General features: G+C 38.2%; 2 protein-coding genes across 4 annotated transcripts in view; one reads left to right on the forward strand and one right to left on the reverse strand.

Moving 5' to 3' along the window:
• Positions 1–4,155, reverse strand: part of LOC133519091 (transcriptional coactivator yorkie) — a 63,979-nt gene extending 59,824 nt beyond the window's left edge. For 2 of the 3 annotated variants that reach the window (XM_061853004.1, XM_061853003.1), the window contains exon 1: positions 3,546–4,155. In XM_061853004.1, the coding sequence (XP_061708988.1) occupies positions 3,546–4,018 (473 nt within the window). In that variant the 5' untranslated portion in view covers positions 4,019–4,155. The remainder of the gene's footprint in view (positions 1–3,545) is intronic. The other variant, XM_061853002.1, reaches the window with a different exon arrangement.
• A 12,158-nt stretch (positions 4,156–16,313) lies between these two features.
• LOC133519098 (zinc finger protein Gfi-1b-like) lies at positions 16,314–23,290 on the forward strand. Its single transcript, XM_061853016.1, has 6 exons — positions 16,314–16,796; positions 17,912–18,564; positions 19,073–19,268; positions 20,028–20,156; positions 21,098–21,280; positions 22,095–23,290. The coding sequence occupies exons 1-6, from the start codon at positions 16,656–16,658 to the stop codon at positions 22,251–22,253; spliced, it is 1,461 nt and encodes a 486-aa protein (XP_061709000.1). The 5' UTR covers positions 16,314–16,655; the 3' UTR covers positions 22,254–23,290.
• Positions 23,291–25,231: the final 1,941 nt, after the last annotated feature.

Consider the following 25,231-nt stretch of genomic DNA (forward strand, 5'->3'; position numbering starts at 1 on the left):
TCTCATTGGCTCATTACATTCAAACGCCTTACTAGAATCAACGTTTAATATTTATGTGCGTATGTAAATATGTAACCATTACTAATTACACGCCTACTCCAGCAGGGCTATCATCACGCTATCTTCTATCAATGACATTAAGCACCATTCAGTTTCTTGATGTTTCTAGAGGGATTAAGGGATTACAGAGTTGTTAAATTCCTAATGATCCTTCCGGCCGATTTCGACCATTGCGACCACCTCGACTCCTATAACTTTTATTCCAGGACCATACAGTTCAGAGAGCCTACCGTGAAAACCTCTCGATCTTTCTCTTTTACTCCAATGAAGGCGTAATTAGAGTGACAGAGAAAGATGCCGCCCGCAATCAATTTTCGCGGTTATAGGCTCTGAATTTCTAACAATTCAGGTCGTGTTTGGTGCGCCTAAATTGTCTAGGTTTTTTTTAAAAGTTAGAGTGAACAGTGAATCATCATTTAGTGTTATCACTTCATTTGTTATACGCACTCCACAACCCTACGATCACGATAAGATAGCAATATCATGGTGAGGGAATAAACCTTTTTTCCTTACTCGAAGTTAGATGTTATGTTATCAATCATATCAAAAGCAGAGACTAGTTTCATACTAGTAAGTATTCGCATAGTGTATGTCGGTACCTTAATTATTTGAAAAGCATTGGTAGCTTATCGGCAAGGAAGCGTACTTTTATGGAACTTTATACGAAACATAATATTTCATGTTTATTTTTTACCTATCACTATTAGTCAAGCGCGTGCCATGTGCCGTTTTACACCTGTAAACTAGCAACTTAATAAAATAGGGTCCAGGCCCCCATTTCAAAAGGCTACAATTTACAGTATTACATTGGTGAAGCGTGCAGCGTTTAACGCAAGTATTAAATACCTGGTATACGTGTATATAAGCAAGACAGAACTGGCTTAAAAGAATCAGTGCATTTATTTATTATTTATAATTAAAATTACAGAAGAAAGTCCACATTTTAATGCTGTCCACACAACCGATTTCGATTTTCGATAATCAAATCAATCGCAGAAGGCGCTATGGTTAGGGAAATCGGAGAAAGAAAGAGGAACACGGGGCTGCCGGCTGTCAAGTTTTACTAAATTTTGTGCTACTACCCCAGAAACGTTTTATCTACATTTGGTAAAAATAATTATCAGTTCTTTTCTATCTGTGAAACGCCTTCTTTTACGTTGGGAAAATGCCTTTACGCATCCCGTCTCGAGGGGAGCAAGACGAGTATGATGGGCTAAAGGACGAGGATGCCTATTACCGTCTAAAAACCCAACGAGTGTCACCTCCGCCTATAACGGGGCGGCGCAGGATCACACTGTGAGCATTCAACTGCGACGGTCCGGCGGGCGGCCCGTGACGGGGCTGCAGGCTCTATGGCGCGTTTATTATTAGTGTCCCCCTTTCAATAATACTACCATAGTGGGTGATTCCCCAATCCCCACATGGGTCTACTAGGGCGAAGGCAGCAAATGCGCATAACGCCTGCGCCGACCTCCTGGCCTACTACGTCGACGGAGGGGTTGGGCTTCCGGATCGTTTTCTCGCGCCCGTTCCCAAGCCTTCTTCTGCGAAATTATGTCTTCGCAGAAAGAGGTGACAGCTCTCCAGGTCCTGTCACTGTCAAGCATCGCGCATACAACGCGTGGCTGTAAGAGGTCAGCTCCCACTTCTTGCCTTAGTACGGCTCGGCTGAGTTCCCATGAAGGGCATTCTTCAACGTCTAACAACGTCCTAATAGGTTGAAATTTAGTAGGTGGGTCAAAATTATTTTCGTGGTCTCGTTTTTTGTCCCCAAAAAATATGAAGGGTGGAAGCTTTTTGTATGATATGATTTTTTTTTAATTTCTCTATTTACAATATAATCTACAGCTAGAAAGACTTGCGATGGATAGCACTCCACTTTTTTTTTTATTTGAAAGAAGACACCAATACATGAGCTTGAAAGACTTGCGATGGATAGCACTCCACTTTTTATTTTTATTTGAAAGAAGACACCAATACATGAGCTTGAAAGACTTGCGATGGATAGCACTCCACTTTTTTTTTATTTGAAAGACACCAATACAAGCGTGATAGAGTGGTCAGAAACAAGACAACGAAAAGAATGTTGACCCAGGTACAATCGATAAAACTAATTTGTAGCATTGTAACCCACCATAAAACGTTTTCACAGAATTTAACTTTTTAAATCATGTAATTCCAATGACGTAGTCAATGTAAAAGTTTCACAGTGGGTCAGGAATCAAGTTGTTCGATAGTACCACATCTACGTAACTTAGGTGACAATGCAATGTTTTGGTACCATCGAGCTTGTCTGACAATGAAGACCGAATGTGGCTTTAAGAAATAAGTAATACTTAAAGCAACGCAACCATTAAGATTGGGTCTGTTAGATTAGAATCGCCTCTATGGCTGTTGAAAGAAACCTACAGTAGGTGACAAAAACTTGAATCAAAAATTTAATTTTTGCTAAAAAATAATATTCTTTTGTAGGTGCCTAACTTTTACCTCCATCATCGTAAACCGTGGTTCGTAGAGGATTGTAACAGCTACCTTTATTAAAGCTCGAGTTTTGCCTTCGTCGTGCGTTGGGATTAACCGGTGCAAGGTGCGGACAGGTGGGGGGGACAGTGGGGGTTTATTTACTGTGCTCAATCGGTATAGATATACCACTTACATCGAGCAGCATGGAATAGGATTAACCTCTTTAATTATTGTTATGATTGGCTTGTAGTGATTAGCCGTAGTCTCTTAGAGACTAGAGTAGTTTGTTGTCGCAACTATTAATCCAAAATTCTGAATTTGTGACCAGTATTTATTTATTTAATCTTTATTGCACAATACATGAAGGTACAAATGGCGGACTTAATGCCTTAAGGCATTATTATGTTGGCAGACCAGCAATATTCGACGTGTACTCAAAATCGAATTTTGTTATCTACCCTCTTAAGATGAATTAACCATATGCCACACAGAAAATAAAAAAAGTACTAGGTACCTAAAATAAATCTGGGAAAACAAAGTTATCATACACCTTTCAAATCAACACCGCCAAGGTGAAAATGTCATTTACCAAGCTCTAGATAAACCGTATGTAATGAGATCATTTAGGATATACATAGATATCCGGGATGGATAACGGGTGCGGCCGTTCCTAAGAGTAAGAGCATTCATAAAAAAAAACTATTTTCCAAGAATACAAACCAGGTGCTTCGGAGTGAACGAACCATAATCTAAAGTTTAATGACCATATGGCTGATTATTCGTGGAAACTATGTCAGAGAGGCAAGCAAACAAGCAAATTCAACGGTGATAAGTGTCAAGTTTCCATTGAAGCCAACCGTACATTAGTTATTACATTATAACTAGACATTAACAGTTATAATGTGCGTTAAACATAAGGATAGTTTTTATTTGCGCGAAATTAGGTATATCAGTAGCCCCTTATTATTGACAACAAAGTCAATCCTTCTATCTTAGAAAAACTCAAATAACAAAGAACTTACTTGAGATAGTATATCTGTCCTTCAGGAGTGCGCGCCTGCTCCCAGCCAGATGGCAGTGGACCGAGTTCATCCGGGATGTGTGAGCCGACATCATATGATCTTTGTTTTGAATGCTGGTGGTGTAGAGGGGGTTGTTGAGTCTGTTGGCCGGCCGCATAAGTCTGTTGCAGGCTCGCTGGCGACGAGTGCGCCCTAGAGTGCGATACTGGTGTCGCTCCTGTCGCCGACGACGACCCGAACGCCGAGTCGGCCGAGTTCTCTCGCGAGTGAGACACAGACGGTGACTTGGAACCGGTCGACGGCGGGTTAAAGAACGACTTTGGAAGCTGTCGCATACGCAGAGGCACCTGTAGCGGTCGTTTCGAGTCTGGTTTAAGCACTGTGTCAAACAATGACTGTAGAACCGAGTCCGAATCCTGGTCCACGCGCAGGACCAGGTTCGATTTCTGTTCACTATCAGAGTTTAGAGCCATGGTGTGTGCCGGAACGAATGTATCTCGAAACCGACTTGGCCCACCGTTGTGACACAACACTAGCACGCGAACGGGTCGGCGGAGCGCCACCCGACGTACTTGTGGATTAGCGCTCGCTGCGCGACTGACGCACGCTCGAGCGCCCCCTGCCCCGCGCCTCCTGCCCACGCGCACCCGCGCCACACCGCGCCGCCGCCTGCGCAACCCGCAGACCGGTCTTTGAGAACGATGCCCCGCACCCCCCTTTGGTTGTCTACCTTCTTGGCTACCTTACTATCCTCTTTGCTTGCATGCAATGCCATTTTGTAATTCTGCATTTTAATCACGGCTGCTAAAGCCTTCGCTTCCTTCAGCGCGTGTCTAATTTAACTATCTACGTATCTCTCTAATCTCTCTACAATAAAGATAACAGGGACGACGTAAAAGTAAATTAGTTTTCCAAGTATAAAAGGTGTATGAGAGAGAGTTAAAAGTGTTGAAAATCATTTACCTATCTCAAACTTGCAATGAAATGTTGACATGACTTACTTCAAATTAGGTCCGGAAATACTACAAGTATCCGGTGCGATGAGTAAAGATATATGATATTTAAAGGTCTACATTTCTATATCCACTTAACCTGCAACACTTCGTTTCCCGGCCTCTACAGTACCTAATGTACTAATAGATAAATTATAGCAGCAAAAGTTTCCAGGATACATGCTTACATCCTCGTATTCTTATATTTATCATGTGTGTGGTAAAATAGGCAACAAAAGAAAACGAACTCAGACGAATGAATAGTACCTATATGATGTATGTTGGGTATTTCAAATATTTAGAGAGAAGTTTGTACATTGGTAGCAGATATAGGGTTACCTACTGCCCACTGGTACGTAATTATAAGGGTTGGTAGAATTATCAGAATAGAGCTTAAAAAAGGCTTGTAATTGTAACCAACCGCCGCTGAATGCCTCGATAATAAATATGTTTGTTGGAAATTGCGGTAAACATGACAAAACTATTTTTAAACAAGCTGAATATAGCAAACATACTTACATATAATATAAGAGAAATAAATTAAAGTGAGAATATGCTTTAAGTAGGAATTCAAGGATGTTGCTAAACAAGCACTATGAAATCGTAATTTACAAATCTCATCTCAAATTTTATCATCAAACTTCTTTTATTAAATGACTACCTATCATATATGTAGGTACTTACTAAAAAGAAGTGGCTAAAGCCTCCTGCGCCCGATGCTTGGATTCGAACCAGCGTCTTCAACATTAGCGGCTGACGCCGTCACTCCTAGACCATAGTGAACCATGATGGATCATATTAATTTCCAGAATATAATATAAACTTAAGTACCTGTGTTAACCTATTGTTAATGCGTTAGTAAGTTAGTATTAACAATACGCCGCAGACTTATTCGAGGCTGCCGCTTGTGCTACCTTTCCGAATTAGGTAGAGCGATATTTAGCAACAGGTAAGTAATTCGGGCAACTTCAGAACCGATACCTATATTATTTTTTTAACAAACTTGTACCAATATACAATCGATGTGCACAAATATAGTATAAAAAAGATCCATTCGGTCGCGCATACTTACACTTAGCAAATTTTATTTACCTAGTATCTTCGTCGATACAAAGCCTATCATTATACGAATACGAAGTTTATAGGTACTCGATTAACTCGATGTACCCTGTGAATCCAATACACTGTATCTGCAGTACACTGTGTATCGTAACTATAATGAATTGGATTCACAGGATACTCAATGCGACTTACGTACCTACTTAAGTGAACAAAGTGCCTATCCCTAAATTGCTTCAAATATGTAAATAAAGGTAAGACGCGCAATACTTTGCACAGATCCCCTCTTGTCAAAGCATGATAAGTTTTTGACCCCCTCCCACCCCTTTGTAAGAAAAAATAAGAAAAGGCCGACCCCCAAAGTTTAATATTTATTACGTAAGAATCTAAAGGATTTTTTTTTTTTAATTTATTATTATTTAATAAAAAAATGTTTGGTTTGTTTTTAATTTAGTTTTTCAATGCAACCCTTTTTAGGGATCTTTATTTTAAACCTACAAAGGTAATTTTAGGTATTTTTATCTTGGTTGGGTTTTTTAAGTTTATCTTTAAATTTTAGCGCCTTGGTGGGATGAAGTGATAAAATTTGCAAAAAAAATCAAGCAATCGGATTTGTCGGAAACACTTAGAAACCTGATACACATTTACGTAAATACTTATATATTATAGCGCATCCAATATGTAGGTATCGAGTTAAAATAAGCTAAGAAATGCAATTGATTTCATTGGTCATCTCATTCCATTAGCATTTGATATCATCAGTCCATCATGCGACTAAAAATTCACCTTTTAATAAACTCAATAATAAGTATACAAATAAGTATATATAGTTAGTACCTACGTGTTAAGCTTCAGCAATTTTTTTAACTATAATTTCTATTGAAAATCAAAGCTAAAGCTAATCGTATGGAATAAACTGAAATATGTATATGTCAAATATTAAAGAAAAAGTGACAAAGACCTCAAGTGGTGAAGGCTGGATTCGAACCGGCGTCGCGTCTTTAGCCCGGATAGCAGCTAAAGTTCGGTTCGGGTTGGAGGGCTTCATCATTAATATCACTATAATTTATACTCTACTCATACTCGTTTATTGGTAAAATATAAGAATTTTACATGTCAGCAATTAAAATAGTTTGTACAAGAACAGTGTTAACACTGTTAACTCAGGTGAAATTAAATATACAATCAATACTTAGTATGTGACTACTTGAAATGAAAAACACAAATCAAAATATCTAATAAAAATAATTTGATTCGTTCCCAAAGTTGTCGAATGGCATAGTATAACAAACAGAAAACAGATTTCAATAAAAAAAAATTAAGACACGAACCAGTACATACAAAATTATAACGTACCTTTTCCAAAATACCAGTATATAGGAGCATAGAAAGTATAAATATGTAGATCGATCGTTATTTTGGGCTAGCAAATAACAAGCACGTTATTAATTAAAATAACATATTTAAAACATTGACAAACTTCCGAAACTACGTCACTGAAAAAAAAAACTTACTAAGAGTACGCTCAAAAAGCATTATTATTATGTACTAATACTTTTTGTTTTATAGATATAAGAAATAATTTTAATGTGACTTATAATGAGCCATAGTAATGGAACTTATATAACATTATAACTTATTCCTTGCGTTAGCTAGGTATATTCAATGTGTTTTGTTTGGATGGTTTGGATACATTATGTTAAGTCGGACATATGAAAAAAATCCCATGATTTCTGAACGCTACTACATACATTTTGGAGGTACGTTTCAAAACAAATATTTTATACGATAGATTCCTAGCAGAAATTAATAAAGAAATAAATGTTCGCCTAATGCACACTTACTTTACTATTTCCTATAATTATACTTACTTTACTGTTTGGCCTAATAGCCTCTACAAACGTCATCGATAATAGCATACGATTTACGATACATTGCGGCTTTGATCTATCCATTGAATTCGTTGCTCCTACTTGGCCAATAATTACCTAAAAATCGCATGCCGTGTGTTGCAATGTTTGTGGAACCGTAAGTTTATTGCACAGATTAACAAAATTTGGGCATTCATGATATTTTACAGTGTATTGTCGCTTGCCTAGTTAGTATATACTTAATAAGGAATTAGAGTCAAACCAAGATAAGTTGGCAGCGATTTTCATAGCCCAGATGGTGCACGGGTTATTTTAAACTTCAAACTTCTATGAAATTATGACGTTTACTTGACATTTGCACCGTCTGGGCTATCAAAATCGCTGCCAACTTATCTTGATCTGTAGGGCTAAGATGGTCGGCTCTTTATCATTTGTCGCCATGCCTGTCACCATAGATATAAGAAGTAAGGAGATTTATAACGAAGCATAATTTCAACGAGTCTCGCTGTCTCCAACTGTCCCCCACCACATCATTAAAGGCGTGGCCAGACAACCAACTCATGCGCTGTGATTGGCCAAACCGCGCGGTGTAGGAGCCTAGAGCGGCGGCACTAGAGTGAGGACAATTCGATAGAGCTATCGATATTTTACATATTCTGAACATGACCTTAGAGTTTTGACATTTTTGTTTTAAGTAATAATTGCCATAGACTTAATTGATATTCCTTTAAATTTTTGACCTTATTTGTGAGCTAAGAATTTTAAGGTACGTGTAAGGTATATTAGTTGATCCATAAGTTCTCTCACAAAGGTTTTTACTAATAAAATGTAATACAAAGCTTTTAATTTAAAAAAATAAAACATGTACCATGATGCGAAAGCTTGTTTATGCTAAACTAATCAAATTGGTTTAAATTTTAGTCATTATTTGATGTAATGTTTGTTTAAATTGTTTACTTTGGGATTGTCGTTAGAAGCGAGCGCTCGCCTGGATTGTACTTCACAAAACGGAGTAAAAATCAGTATTTCATTAAAAAAATAGTTTCAGTTTATTATAGCATATTTCGTCACCAATTGAAAGCAATTCCAGCATGTTACATAGAGTTATGAAGAACTGCGAAAGCAAGTTATAGTAAATTAAAATAAATAAGTTAAAATAAATAAGCTTTTAAATCATATGTACGAATAATAAGGAAAGAGTAATCATAATTATCAGTAAAAATCTTTCTAATAGAACTTTTGGATCGACTAAGTATACAATATACTATTATTTTAAAAACATATTTATATTCTATCGTTATATAAATGAGGCGAAGTGTAACTGGAAACATTTTTCTTGAAAATGATCCGAACAAATAACCCTTTTCTCGCTCGGAAACCAGTTAGGGCCTCTACATGTAGCAACTATCCATTTTTCTTTAATACTGGGATTTTTCGGGAAACTGAAAAAAATTGCAATCATGAACATATTTGATTATACCTAGTGCAGTTATTCGAATCGTTGCTAAGAACCTGAATAAAATATACTTATAGGTATAAACTATAATGTTATCAATAAATTGTACTTAATTAAATCAGTTTATTTTTTGGCGTACCTGTTCGATTTTTAATCCAAATTAATAAGTATTAAATTAAACATTAGGTGCATATAAAATAATTGTAAAATTTTACTTGAAAAATAATTACTTTCATACACACTATATCCAAACATTTTTATCGATAACGCTCAAAGATCAATTATATGCACGAGCACCACTCTACTTTGCGGCGTCAATGAAGGGAGCGGTTGGCGGTCGTACCAAGAAACAGTAATGCCCCTGTGAATATCGTTAGCGGTTTAATACATTGCGCCGTTGCTTAGGACACTACAAATAGTTTGCCATGCCAAAGCGTCAATGTAGAATGCATAGACAAATTGCCACGCCTTTGTATGACGACATGGTCTGACTCAGAAAAATCATATGTCACTGGATTTATTTGTTAAAATGTGTGGTTTTATTGACTAATACGTGAAAAAAAATGTATTCACATGTGGTATGTAACTCCATGATCCTTATAGTTTTTGGATACACTCCTATTTCGACACAAAATAACGCTATAATTCGGCATTTCAATAAAATTGACGCGCACATTGTTCAATGACAGCTAATTTGCTACTGTCTTACGGCGGGCCGGTATGGCCACGATGTGGCCATGTCGCGGCGACACGCGCCACGCCTCCGTCAGCCATCTCGTACTTTCTATGATCTGAGCCTGTCACGTTCTAACAAGTATGTAAGCGCGAAAGTGACGGGCATAGTGACAAGTGATAAAAATGGAACCATGATGCCACCGCTGACTCCTCTATTGTCATTATTGATAAAAATATAATACTTATAAGCATGTTATTGTCACACCCGATATAGTATTATAATATCGAGGCAATTGTTTCCATAAGACCTGTCAAATGTACATATTATATGTATGTAAGCAGTAAAAATTAAATAAATACTTAACCGAGTACAGTACAGAAAACCCATGTTATCTCACCGATCCCACTTGATTCGATTGTAAGATTATGACTGTTAGATTAGCTAGACCAAGCTAAGTTGGTAGCGATTTTGATAACCTAGGCTGTGCACCTGTTACTTTAAACGTTTAAATAACACTGGTATACTCTGGGCTATCAAAATTGCTGCCATTTTAGCTTGGTCTAACTATAAAATGGAGATGCGAACGCAAGAATGCCAATTTTCGACGCTAGTATGCACGTTTGGGGCGCTCAAAAATCACAGTAAATCTAAAATTGCACGTTTAGATAAAATTGACACCAAATTTGCTTTCCTAATCAAATCGGTCGATTTGATCATCCCGTCTGGACGGGCCTTAATTTGTAACTAAGTCACTGACTGTCTTTATTTAGATATTATCGTAAGAATTTAGAAATGAGCTTTTATTTTTATTTGCAAATTTTATTGTAAAAATCAAGGCATTCCTTTTGACGTAAATTATACAAATAGTTATAAAATTTTCTAAAATATTGTACTCGGTTGAAAAGTCATGAAATGATACGTACAAAATAAGATAACCACTGGTGATTATTTTTCTCACTCTAAAATGTTGCATATCACTATGTTGAAATCGCAACGTTTTTAGAGCCCTTAATAATGTAGCGGTCGTTATCAGTTTTTTTTTTTTTTTTTTTTTCTCTTCTTCTGGCTTTTACTCCCTGCCAATTTGCACAGGGTGAATTCGCCAATGTCGGTGTTGACTTTCACACGAGAGGAGAATGTTCGGTAATATTTTGAGCTTGTGGAAGGACGTGGTAGGGAGAACCTAAAAAACAAATAACTGTTATGGACATCACAAACGAACACATGACGTATACAATTGTTAGCAGATAAGCGGGAAGCGGATGACAGAACGTTAATAGTGCCAACATGAAGGAAGTGGGAGAGAAGAAAACCATATAAATGTATAATGTAGAGTATGTATAAAATTAAAGATATATAATTAGGTCTGAAAAGATAATACTTTATTTATAGTTTAATGTTATTTGCTTGTAAATATTTAATTAGGATAGAAGTTAGAATCGAATCCATGTAACAAAGTAGCGAGCTGAAGCATATAGGTCGAGGAACATTATCGGGCAATACATCGTACAGTGAGTAGCTACACTTTGAGCATGCAAAGAAGATGTGGTCCAAGTTGCCCTCATCAAGCCCACAATCACACAATGAGTTCGCACGAACACCTATCATAGCCAGAAATAACGGAGTACATACTTTGCCCAAACGTAAACGACAGATGGTGGATATTACCCATTTCGGAGACGTACGGAATCGATAGAACCACGGTTTTCGAGATATACGAGGTTGTATACAGCCATAATGTCTACCTGTCACTAATCTCGAGGTATCCCATTGTTCCTGCCATGTATTAAATAGATCCGACAGTGAACCACTCAGAAGGTCTGTACTGTAAATATCCTCTTTTATTAATCCAATGTCAATAGCTCGTTTTGCCCATGTATCAGCCATCTCATTGCCGCTAATACCACAGTGGCTTGGAACCCATCCGAGAACAATATTTAGGCCCCTTAATTCACACCTACGCAGTACAGCTTTGATTTCTAAAATCAAAGGAAATTTGGCTTTCAGTTTGAATTGGTTGCCTACAATAGCCTGTAGGCAGCTTCTACTATCAGAGAAGATAATAGTTTTTTTAATACTATGGGTCTCTGCATATTTGGCAGCTTCAAGAATAGCAACTGCTTCACCTGTGAAAATCGACGCTTGAGGAGGACACCTAAATGAGAGGACAATATTGTACCGAGGAATCCACACTGCTGCTCCCACACATCTTGCAGGATCTACCTTTGAAGCGTCAGTATAAACCGGTAAATAATCTTGCCATTTACCCAAAAATTTATTAAATTTGTTGTTTGCTGCAGGATCATTTTTGAAAATTCCTATGTCTAATATAACTTTAGGGGTATATATTAGGGTTTCAAATGCCGCCTCAAATAAAGGATTAGTGCCGGATGTATATAAACTTGGGTAAATATTAATTAATTTTGAAAAAGATATCATTATTTTAGGAGAAGTTTTATGTGTCCAATATTGGTTTTCAGTGAGTTCCAGTGCAAGTGACCGCAAACGTGGAAGCAGCAAATGGTTGTAGTAAGAACTGGCTTTGATTAAAAATCTATCGGCAAGATATTGTCTGCGGAGAGACAAAGGAGGCTCAACACCTTCCACCTGCATGGCGTTCTTGGGAGAAGAATGCATAGCTCCGAGTATGATCCTCAAACATTTAGCTTGTATGAGATCTAATTTACCTAGTCCATCCTTATTGCAAGGTTCCATTAAAAATGACCCATAGTCTATATGACTGCGTATGATGGCATTGTACAGTAGCTTCTGACAATATGGATGTGAGCCCCACCATACACCTGACAATGCTCGCAGAATATTGATATTTTTTTCACACTTACCTATTATATACTTGTGATGTGAAATGCCAGACATTTTGTGATCTAAAATGACACCTAGGAATTTTACTGACTCCTTACTTGGAATCATAACACCGCCATAACGGACATCTGCAGCAGGCATGGTTCTTCTGCGACTGAACGTGACTACACAACTCTTCGTTGGCGATAGAGTAAGACCATGTTCATCAAGCCAATCTTTGAGGTAACCCAGAGCTGTGTTCAAACTAGCAGCGGCTTTATCTATTGACTTTGCTGAGGTGTATAAGACCAGATCATCAGCATACTGCAAGATATTACAGAAGGATAAGACAGATTGCTCCAAGTCGTAGGTGTAGATACTGTAAAGCAGAGGGCTGAGTACAGATCCTTGCGGGAGGCCCCGCCACAAAGTCCGAGGTGGATGATAAGAATTACCATTCCTAATTTTAATTGACCTACCCATAAACAACTTGGTGACAATATGTACAATCTTCGCGGGAATGCTCAGATGTAGCATTTTTGCCCTGAGCACCGGAAGAAGGACATTGTCGTAAGCCGCAGAGATATCTAGAAAACATCCTAGCAGATATTCGTTTTTTGAAAAGGTAAGTCGGATATCAGTTGCTAAAATGTTTAAACTGTCCATTGTACTACGGCCCTTTCGGAAACCAAATTGAGTGTCAGCTAGAATGCCCTTATTTTCTGCAAACCATTCCAGTCTATTTTTAACCAGGTGCTCCAGTATCTTTCCCATTGTTGCAGAAAGAGCAATCGGCCGATATGAGCTAGCCTCGTCTGGGTTTTTAGACGGTTTTAGGATTGGAATAATTACTTGGGTCTTCCAGTCTCCTGGGATCTCCCCCGTGTCAAAGGCATGGTTTAGGATACCAAGTAGATATTCCTGTGATGATGTATTTAACTTGGACAAGAAACAATATGGTATGCCATCCTCTCCAGGTGTAGTATTCCTTAGTCCATTAAGCACTACACTAAGCTCTGAGAATGAGAAAGGCTTCTCCAAGTCGCTGGAGGTGCATAGCAACGGGGGAAGTAACAAGCAGGATGCTTCGGGGACAGTTGGAGGGGCAAGTCTATCTGCGAACTCTGATAGCCAGGGGGAATCCGTGGTAGTCTTAGACTCTGGATTAAATGAACCCCTGAACCTCTTTACGTTTCGCCATATAAGTGTTGAGGGGGTTCTAGGAGATAAGCTCTCGCAAAACCCCCTCCATCCCTTCTTCTTAGCCTTTGCTAGGAAACGCTTTGTACGGGCCGAGATTTTTTTTAATGAAATAAAGTCATCCAAATTTCCTGACTCATTGAAAGCTTGTTCCGCAGCATTTCTTTTTTTTACGGCTGCTGTGCAGTCAGCGTTCCACCACGGGGGTGATGGAATTTTATGTTTAACAGCTCTCTTTTTTGGGATAAACTTATCGGCAGCTTCTAATAAAACATTTTTAAATTTTAAATATTTTTCGTCTTGACTAATTTCGCTCGTGTCCCACTCTTTTATATTTTCCTCTACATAAAAAGCATAATTGGGCCAGTCTGCTGATTGTATTTTGTGTTTCAGCAGCGGTTCAGGGGAAGGAGATGGAAGAATAGATGAAGGCTTAGTGATAATAATAGGGAAATGGTCACTGCCAAATGACTGACGTAATACCCTCCAGGATAATAAAGAAGATAAACTAGGAGAACAAACAGATAAATCGAGAACTGATTGGGGATTCTGGCCTGGGTATACCCGATGCGTGGGAGTTCCATCATTAATAACTCCTACATTGATGTCATCGAACAGATCCAGCAGGGCTGACGAAAACGAATCTGAATGGTATGATCCCCAGGAGATATTGTGACAGTTAAAGTCTCCTAAAATTATAAGAGGAGGTGGGACAGATGTGAGAATAGATTGTAATTCATCTATATCAACTTCTTCAGGATGGGGGATATATATAGAGATGAAATTAATGCCCATAACCTTGGCAGCTACGGCATTAATCCCATCCGAGTGAGGGGGGATAGGAATTTGGTAGAAAGGGTAACAGCGCTTGATCAATAACGCGCATCCGGCGCGTCCGTCACTACGGTCTTCCCGGAGACATGAGAAGCCCGGGACTCTAAAAAGAGCGCCGGGACGCAACCATGTCTCCGAAATAGCCGCAACAGACACGGCGTGGTCGTTGATGAGCTGAATAAGGTCAGGTTTTTTTGGTATGATACTTCGACTATTCCATTGTAGAAATGTGACCGGGGGGGCCATTGTGGAATGTAAGTCTCTCCGCGAGTGTAACCATTAAGGGTGCAACGTCGTTCGGTAGGAAATCGCTCCATTTAGCGATGATGTTTGTTAAAAATTTCAAACAGAGTTCCATTAGGTCTTCATTGGGAGTGATTCTATTGTAAGAAGAAGAGCCATTCAGAGCCTGACCATTGGGGAGTTGAGGTGGGGGGGTTCGGACGATATTGTTGTGAGCTTCTCTATCATAACCCGGGGACAGAGGGACCCTCGTCCGGGGTGCTCGGTATACGGTCTTACGATACGAAGTGGTGGGCGGAGGAGTGGGCATGGAAGTATTAGGGTGGCATGGGGACTGGGAAGATCGGGAAGAGTCTGTAACCTGCTCAAACATGACTCTTGCTATATCTGAATATGGTCTGCGAACTGCTGAAAACTGTGCTGCTGCTTCTGCGTATGAGATGTTCTGCTCAGACATGGCAAGTTTAATGGCTTTTTGTCTACCATATTCATTGCATACTTTATCTGTAGCAAAATGCCTACCTGTACAAAAGATACATGTCACATGTTCTGGGGCTACATTGCATCCATCACCGGGGTGTTTCTGTGCACACTTATAACATCTAGCATCAGACCGGCACTGTGTTTGAATATGACCAAACCTAAGGCACTTCCTGCATTGAATTACTGGCAGTTGATATACTTCTACCACTAGAGAGGTGTAATAGGCGAAGATTTTCGACGGTAAGGATTGCCCTTCGAAAGTAACTACAACTGATTGGGTTGGCACCCAGGATGAGGAGCCATCATTGTTTGCCACCTTCCGTTGCAGACGGCGAGCCTTAAGAATCTTCCCTTTGCCTTCTTTGAGATTCGTACCATTGACTAATTCCTCCATAGTCCAATCCGAAGGAACTCCACGAACAACTCCCATACGTGATACATGGTATGAGGGGATATCAGCTGTAAACTTATTTTTGTCAAGTAGTGGGTGCTTTAAGAAGCTATTTGCATCAGCTGCTGTGGAGAAAGTAACTGCTACTCTGTTGCGACCTACCGACTTAATACCACCTTCCTTCTGGATGTTGTTTACATTTCCTTGAGTAAGCAAAAGGCCTACATTGATGGGTTTCAGAGAGGCATTGGACGATGGAGCGGACTCTCTAGAGACATGAACTATAAATGGTCCATCATCTTCGGCATTGTACTCTCGGTATTTGCTGTCTAGACTAGGGTGTTTGTATAAATGTGGGTTGAACTCGACTGTATTATTTTCATTTACCTCAACTGGATTATTTTTATTAAACTCTGCCACATTACTAGTATTAGGTTCGACTGTATTATTTGTATTGCCCAACTGCTTGCTAGTCTCTATCGGGTCGATTACAATTTTTTTTGGGGAAGGCTCCAGCTGGGTCGGTGACAAATTCAAGTTGCGTTTACGTGAGGTTGTCTCCCAATTCATGTCATTATCACCGGCCTCATCTGGAGGCTTCTCCTTTTCATTCCCATCCATCCAAACGTCTACAGTATTAACCTACTGTATTGTGTAAATATACCACCACCTGATTAGTAAATAAGGAAAGTTGTTTTATTTATGGGAATAACCTAAAAACGAACCACTCACTCAACGCGCTACTCCTCAATCCCTCGTTATCAGTTTTGGAGCACAACCTGGTTTGACATTTGCTAACTGACTGACGTGACTGATATTAGACTGACAGCAGTCGGCAGTGCAGTGACAGACTGACAGTAGCATGTAGCATAGTCGCAAACAAACGAAAACAAGGGGCCGCTTCGAGTTTGCGCGGTGTCGTTTTGCTGTTATAGTAGTTTGAAAATGTCAATAATAGCGATAATGAAGTATACAAAACTCAACATCGCTATCTCTCAACGCGCATGCGTCTTTACGCATTGGGATATAACGTGGAAAAATCATTACAGTGCATGGAAACCACTGCATAGCTCGGCCGTTCACTTTACATTTTGGCGTAAAAGATGGCTTTAAGCTTGCATGAAAGCTTTGAAAGGTGTTGCCGGCTATGTGCGGAGGAGCAAGAAGTGACTATAATGATATTCAGCGCAGAAGCCGAAGCTATGCTTCTGCAGAACAAATTGAACAAGTACTTGTTAATTGAGGTAAGTTTTGTGAATTTAGCTGAAACTTCTTGTATTAGGAATAAAAAGAAAATTATATTGTTAATTTTAAAAAAACAGCTATATTGCCCCCGTCTGTCCAGGGTATGATCATCAGACATATCTGATATACACATATATTTTTCGTAATTTGAAATGTGCATTGTATATTTATCTAACACTCCTCTTTAACTTTGTCACTGTGTAGTGTGTAGAAATTTCTGATAGAGATAACCAAATATCCATACAGCTAAACTAAATACTTAATCTGTTTTATTATACATATATACATATTATTTTGTTGGGACCAATTCCTGTATCAATATTTATTATTATTATTATTTAGTTTTAGACAGGCAGCTGATGCTGGTACGTCTAAATCAGAGTTCACTTAGCACGATTTCACTGCTTAGATAGTCTGTCAAGATTGTTTTTAAATTGATTCACACTACAAGAGCTCACAACTTCAGAGGGTAATTTGTTCCAGGCATTTACTATTCGGTTTGCAATAAAGTTTTTGCTGATATTTATTTTATGCTTTGTTGTTACTAGTTTAAGATAGTGTCCTCGTGTGTGCGTGTTTGGATTTCAAGTGAAGAGGTCGCTTAGTTCTGGACAGTCATAGTATCTGTGAATTATTTTGAACGTCTCGATCAAGTCTTTCCTCTTAAGTAGGCCTGTGCAAGTACAAATTAAAATTGAGTATTGAACTTTTATAGAAATAAAAGACAGTAGCACAAAATATTGACGTAGGTCTTATGAGGCTCTATATCCCATATATAATATGTGAGGATGTATATATATATATATTTTAGCATTAGAAAGAAGGTAAGCAATTTTGACGTGTCTTTTTATTGAAAAACAAAACAGCGCACATATGTAACAATTATAAATCATATACAATCATTTACATTATTTTGCTTTCAAAAATAATAGTTCCTATGTCCTTCCTCGGGTCACAAACTTTCTCCATACCAAATTTCATCTAAATTGGCTCCGAAGAGGTAACAAACAGACAGAGTTAGTTTTGCATATTTATAAATATTATAATAATATTATATAGTAGGAATTAACAAAACAGTTTGCAAGAACTTTATTTGCCAATGGTTGTTTTACAGGTAGATGAGGAAGACAAACTCCCTAAAAATATTTGCATCAGATGCTGTTCCAAATTGCAAACTGTCTGTGAGTTCATTGACACAGCCCGCAAGGCACAGGAGGTGCTGCTCAACCAAAGCATCATACTGGACCAATTTGACCCCCCCGGCTCCCAGAATAGTATGGTGCAACCTAGAATTGAAATAAAATCAGAAGTTGAGTACTCCGATGATGAAAACCCTATCACTGAAATGGAAATTAGTGTTGATCCAATGATGATTCTTCAAAATTCTGACAGTTTATTGTCTCCTAACATAGAAGAGAATACAGAAGATAAATGTAATGATCAAGAAGAAGACATAACACACCTCCACAGTGTAGATGGTGAGAATGTAACTATCAAATTAATCAAAAAAGGTGATCCACCTACAGATCAGTCTGGACCAGGATTAAAGAAAAATAAAATTAAACCATTCCCATGTATTACTTGCAAAAGAAGTTTTTACACAGAGTTAGCATTGAAGAATCACTCTTGGATACATTTCAATGAGGAGAGGGTAAACAAGAAATTTAAATGTGGCACTTGTGAAGAGAGCTTTGACTACAAGTGTGATTTAATTATACATTTGAAGAAACACAGAACAAATGGGATGTGCACAATATGTGGTAGATGGTATGTGTCATAACATAACAAATATTTATAGGCACAAGGTGAACTAAGAATCAGCATTTAATTAACTGTAGCTAAATTACTACCTAGATACAGTTGTTAAGAACTCTTTGATAAAAATAATTTTAGAAAACAGATACAAAGAATTACATTAATCTAATTGATTGTGTAACAGCCTCCTCACGCTTTCTCCATGATCTCTTCTGTCCATCTCTTTTTTTGGTTTGCTTTGCCTCTTCTACCTGCTGGTCCTGTTTGAATGTTTCCAAAATGTTTAGAGTTTTGAAAAGTATTGTGACTTAAGTTGTAAATTGGAGATTGCACAAGTGATATGGAGTGTCTATGTTGACAGAGACGGGTAGCCTTTTTATAGTCTTTTTACCTATGTCAATACCATTGAGTTTTACCTACCATTGTGTCATGTTATAAATAAAAGTTCTCATTGACCTGAAGTCAAGTGCTATGTAATGTATATGTAGTGTAGTATGTATTAAAAAAGTGTTTTCCTCAGTTTCAGAACAGAAAGAACTTTAGCAGCACACATGACTGTGCACATGGCATCTAGTAAAGCATACACTTGTAAAGTATGTGGGAGATCATACAATACTCGGAGTAACTTGAAAACACACAGCATCACACATAGCAGTGAGAGGCCATATCATTGTCACCTCTGTAAGAAAAGTTTTAAGAGAAATCAGGATTTAAAGGTAAACAAAAACAACATTTCAAGCATCCTATGGTACTACTACAAGTTAACTTCAATGAAATTTAAATAATTTTTAGGGTTCCGTACAAAACTCTTACAGGATCATTTTGTTCTCCGTCCGTCTGTCTGTCAAGACCCCATATCTCAGAACCGCGTGGAGGTATAGAGTTGAAATAAAAACATATACTCTGGTCTACAGTGCCTTGAAGCTGAGAAAAAATCAAACTTCTAAGTTAACGTAAATAAAACATTTAGTACGATACGTTAGATACGTTTATGCCGCAAAAAACTCTTGAGGAATCCAAACTTATACGGTACTTTATTAAAAATCTGACAACTATACATTTGTAAAAAATAAAAAATATAACTTAAAATTGTACGGATGCCTCGCTGTGCGAGTCTGACTCGAACTTGTCAGGTTTATTTATTGGAGTAGAGTTGTATTTGATTGGTTTCATTCTTATTTTCTTACACAATTTTTAGTGTCCGATTTTCTTGTGAGGTGGGACACTAGAGCTTAAAATATATTATAAAATTTAATAAAATGCCGGGACAACGCGAGGAAGAAGAGAAAGAATATTTTATTACATTTAAACATGTGTTTGAGCTAACGAAACATACAATTACATTAACACAACTCTCTCATAATACCAAACATTTTGAAAAATATTTTGATTGCAATCATATTTATAATAATTCCATCGATTTTTATTAGAAATTTGTAAGAGAGGTTCTTATAGAATGCTATAAAATTTTACAGTTCCACATCAATCAACATACTGGAGCTAAGCCTTACAAGTGTCCATTTTGTGATAAAAGCTTTGCCAGCTCCGGGAACTGCTACTCTCATAGAAGTCGAATGCATCCTGGGCGTCGGGTCGATGCCAAGGTTGGTATAGTCGTTTACAGATTTATCAAATAGGTATGTCATACAGGAACCTGCAGCTCCAAGTTCAGGGAATTGGGCTGAATGAACGCGATAAGTGATCGACAGCCCGCCTGCTTTTGCCCGGCGTCCCTACACTACATCTACCTATCAAAATTCAGTTATTCTGGTGCAATCAGGCTGCGGCCTGGACGCACGCGTTCGGTGACGCGGTGTGCAGTAAATCAAGGCCGTTCTTTCATTTGGTCGAGCGCGATGTATGAATGGCCTTGATTTGCCGCTCGCCACCCCGCCGGCTTCACACTGAATCATTTGTCGCATGAAAATATTGTCGTTCGCCTAGCAATCTCGAATCGTCGACAGCGTTGTGTTTTTTTTTTGACTATTTGTGTGTCCTACTGCTGGGCGAAGGTCATGTGAATAACCCAGTAAAATTGCACCACCTTTTATCTGCATGTGCATATCTAGGACTTGTCTCGTTCATGAATCGCGCCATAAAATGGTGGGGTTCGTGGTCAAAAAAATTACAATAAAAATTCGCCGTCATTGTTGATGTTATGAACAATATGTAGAAAGCTTGATAATTAAATGAAACTTTATAGACCGCGCGCCAGGAACAGATTTCCATGCCAATCGTCTCCCGGGCTAAAACTCGTATAGTGGTTAACGGCTATGTATGATGAACCCTCGTGGACATCAGCTGCCGCTCCGTTGGTGAATTGAGGAATTGCAGCTTACGGTTACGCAATTTACACATTCATTACACATACTTTGCGGACATAAAGTGGTAAGGCGCATATTTTTTACATGTTCAGTCTTCCACCGCGATACAACCGGCTGACTGTTTTTTTAATTCATGATAGCATCTAAACTATCATCTGACAAAGTATCGATGACTGACGATATATGCTCCTGGCCTGCGGTCTATTATATATTAATCGCAGGTTCGGAGGCGCATGGCGGCGTCCCGCGAGAGCGGCGGGCCGGCGGCGGGCAGGGACGGCGCGCCGCAGCCCCGCCCCATCGCGCCCAAGCCGCCCGCCACGCAGCTCACGTCGGTTAAGGGCATCTTCAAATACCAGTGCAGCCTCTGCAACCATAGCTTTATGAGGAGAGACAATTTCACGGTATGTTGAATTGTTGATATTAAGGTAAATGTCTTGGTACTTGTGACTGATGCCCCATTACTTGACACTTCATAATTTGTAGCGTATTCTGATTTTTTAATACTAAGTCGGTGGCAAACAAGCATACAACCCGCCTGATGGTAAGCAGTCTCCGTAGCCTATGGACGCCTGCAACTCCAGAGGTGTTCGATGCGTGTTGCCGACCCTAACACTCGGAGCACTCGTTGAGTTCTGGCAACCTTACTCACCGGCAGGAACACAACAGTATGAGTAGAGTCTAGTGTTATTTGGCTGCGGTTTTCTGTAAGGTGGAGGTAGTTCCCCAGTTGGCTCTGCTCTAGATCTGGAATGACATCCGCTGTGCTGTGCCCTACCACACAAAGCGAGATGACATTCACAGTGCCCATACCTATCTTAAGATGATTAGATGTAACAAATAAAACGTTTTAGAAAATACCACCTTTTAAGAAAAGTAAAGGTTAAATAGAAATATTTGAACGTAGTGTTCTTGCAGGCAGAAATCTAAGAAAAAAATCGTATTTCCGAGACAAATAGACAGCCAAACTAGGTAATAAGTTGTGTATAAACTGAATTGTCAAACGTTTTGACATCTCGCGACCGCATAATTTATGGTGCTGTACAACGACATCTAGATGTCAAGTTCATGGCACGATTTTTTCTTAGATTTACCACCTCTTCCATATTTAATAACTCTTTAGTCTTTAATCAAAATCACTACTAATCCCACAATTATGAAGTAAAAGATACCAATTGTATCAACATTCATGAGTTTATATGTGTTAATTTGTTCCAGTACCACATGTACCAGCATACGGGTGAAAAGCCATTCCAATGCACGTTTTGCCAGGGCACGTTTGTGACAAGAAGAGGACTGTTACTACACCACGACAAGGAGCATCCCAATAGCGATCGGCCCCTTGCGCTGCTGTCCAAGAATGTGCTATTAAAGTAATGCTAGTTGATGAACATGAGGCGCCCCTTGTCTATGTAGAGGTACTAGCACCATTTGTAGACCTTAACCCATTCATTGCCGACGCCTCATATTTTTTTTTTACTCATCACGCAGTGCCGCCGCCTTCCACGCGACGACGCGAATTCGCGTCCGCGGCATTACGTTAACATTTCATGGACGCGAGTTCGCGTCCGCGGCATTAGGTTAACCTATTTCAAGGGCGCGAATTCGCGTCCGCGGCATTACGTTGTCAAGGACGCAATTTCGCGTTTTCGGCATCGTAAGTGAAATTTTTGCGCCTAAAAACAGTTTTTGTCGAAAACATATTCAGTATAGACGTGACGGCCGTATACTTCAGACGTATATGAGTTTTTAATGGTTTTTAGTAAGATTATAAAAGTTAAAGAAAGTGTTTAAAGCAAGTGTTTAGATAATGGACAAAAATGGTAAGTATTTTGATATTGTTTTATGAAATATTTCGCAGTTCAGTTATTGATAATAGATAGATATAGGTATATATTATTAATAATTAGACTAATATCATGTTTTTGCAAATTAGTATCAATATTTAAAAACATCACTGGTTGGAAACCTTTTCTTTATGTATAGTTATTTATTTATAATACGTGCATACATTATAAGTATTATTACGTTATAATTATAACATACACTACAAAATTACAAATGCACTGAATCTAAAAACCAGCAACAGTATAATATTATCCTTCATAAATAAAGTAACATTTTGGTATCAGCATTTAAGTACAGTTGTTTTCTAGCAAAAAAAAACACAACTCGAGGACGCGAAATCGCGTCCTCGGCATAACGATTACACATAACATGGGACGCGAATTCGCGTCTTCGGCATCCGAGATAAGAATTATGAAAATTACAGATGCACTGAATCCAAAAACCAGCAACAGTATAATATTATCCTTCATAAATAAAGTAACATTTTGGTATCAGCATTTAAGTACAGTTGTTTTCTAGCAAAAAAAAAACAAATAACTCGAGGACGCGAAATCGCGTCCTCGGCATTACGATTAATGGGTTAACGCATTGAAATAAGGTTTAATAATGGTCTGTCGGCTGTGTCGACGAAGTATTACGTTACGTTAGTGTAGTGTCCTACATACCATTAATCATTATATTAAAGTGAAGTTGAATAGAAATTGCAAATAATGTAAACAAACCGATTTATTCATTACTTCGTAATCTCGCGCTTTTTAAGGACAACGATGACCTTTATGAACAGTTAATATACTTAAATATTTTATTCATATATTTTTTTAGTTAAAATATAAGTATTACATTAACTATTAATATTTCAGTGAAAAGAACCTTAGTAAGACTTTTTGTTGTATGTCAATTGCTAACAAAATTCTTCAAATTTGTTTACATTATTTGCAGTTTCTATTGAACTTCACTTTAGTGAAATTCTGTCATTTCTGTCGTATCAAACTGTGTGTATAATAATTTCGACTTCTCAATATTTTTTGTGATTTGTTGGATTTATTCACGTCCGCTTTGTTGAATCAACCTGTAACTGTAGATAATTAAACTTAACTTAATTCGTTGAATATCAATTATTTGAACTGTGACGTAAATTCCTTTAAGCAACTACATAGACGAGAGGCTCTTCTTATTTTTTACCTAACATTTAAGTGTATTGAAACAGTATTAGCTTTATTCCTTATTACATGTTCCATACAAATCTGACTTTTGGCAGCTAGTCAAACATCGAGGTCCCAGTTCCCGCATGCTGGTACCATCACGCAAAATAGGCGTCAGTCATAGAGTTGCGGAAAAATCGCCCGTACTACAATACAATACTACTACAAATGCTGGTACCATCTGGTAATATAATAACCCAACAGTTCTATTCCAACACACTGGGAATAACCAACAGTTCTGTTTCTGTAAATACTAATACAATAGGGAATATTACGCGAAACTTTGCGTAGGGGGCGCCACTAACACAATCCATCACAATCTGAGGGTCTACCGCGAAACAAGAAAATCGTAATTCCATTATCTAACCTCTCAATCACTCTTGCGTATTCGAGCGATAAAGAGGCAGATAACTAAATTTTTGCGTTTCCCGGTAGGCCCTTTGTAAACAAGGTGCTAGTGCTGTACTCTGGCGTCAGAACATTGCAGTAATACTCCCTATTCTGGCGGATTAACCCATTAGCGTCTGTACTCACTTTTGGGAACCCACCATTTTTCTAATGCTGTTTAGGTGGAGTTACAGTAGAAAATCGAATCAAACCGTAACCTAGGTGTACCCAAATGGGTACAATGGGCGCTAATGGGTTAAGCAGTAAATTTGATAAAATAGAACTAGTTTTCTACAATTGCTAAGATGCCGCTAGTGCCACAACATATCTGATAAGATAATGGTATGGTCTCAGCCAGGAACCAATTGTTTGTAGTCTAAAACGTTTTGTTAGTATCCATGCCAAATTTAATAAGAGTATTATGAGGCAAGTTTGCTTGTAAGCGTTCCTAATAGGTGTTATTGTGTAACTATAACGTCTATAACTAATATAACTATACCCAGTTGTACATCTTGGCCTTTAAAATACCTAATCTCAGAATTGAAGATAGCTAACTCTTTTATAAATTCAGTAAATATTGCAGGTATGTATATGTTAACGGCACCAATCATGGGACATTTAAGAGAAAATTTGGAGTATTTTTAATATTTCACTGACATCTGTAAAATTTATCGCTTTATGCTTTAAAAGTTGAATGTCCAATTCGTCCTTCATGTTTTCTATGTATTTAATTAAAGCTATTGCAATTGGTTTCAATATTATTAATCAATTAAAACTGGTTTTTTGCTCCCGTCATGGGATATATGGCGCCATTAATTTTCAAACTAACAAATATCAATGAAAAATTTAACTTAAGCAGCTCTTTGGCTCTTGTTTATGGTAAAATGTTGCCAGCGATTAAAAACTGATGGTAAATAC

This window comes from Cydia pomonella, chromosome 6 (genome assembly GCF_033807575.1).
Source record: "Cydia pomonella isolate Wapato2018A chromosome 6, ilCydPomo1, whole genome shotgun sequence".
Lineage (NCBI taxonomy): Eukaryota > Metazoa > Arthropoda > Insecta > Lepidoptera > Tortricidae > Cydia > Cydia pomonella.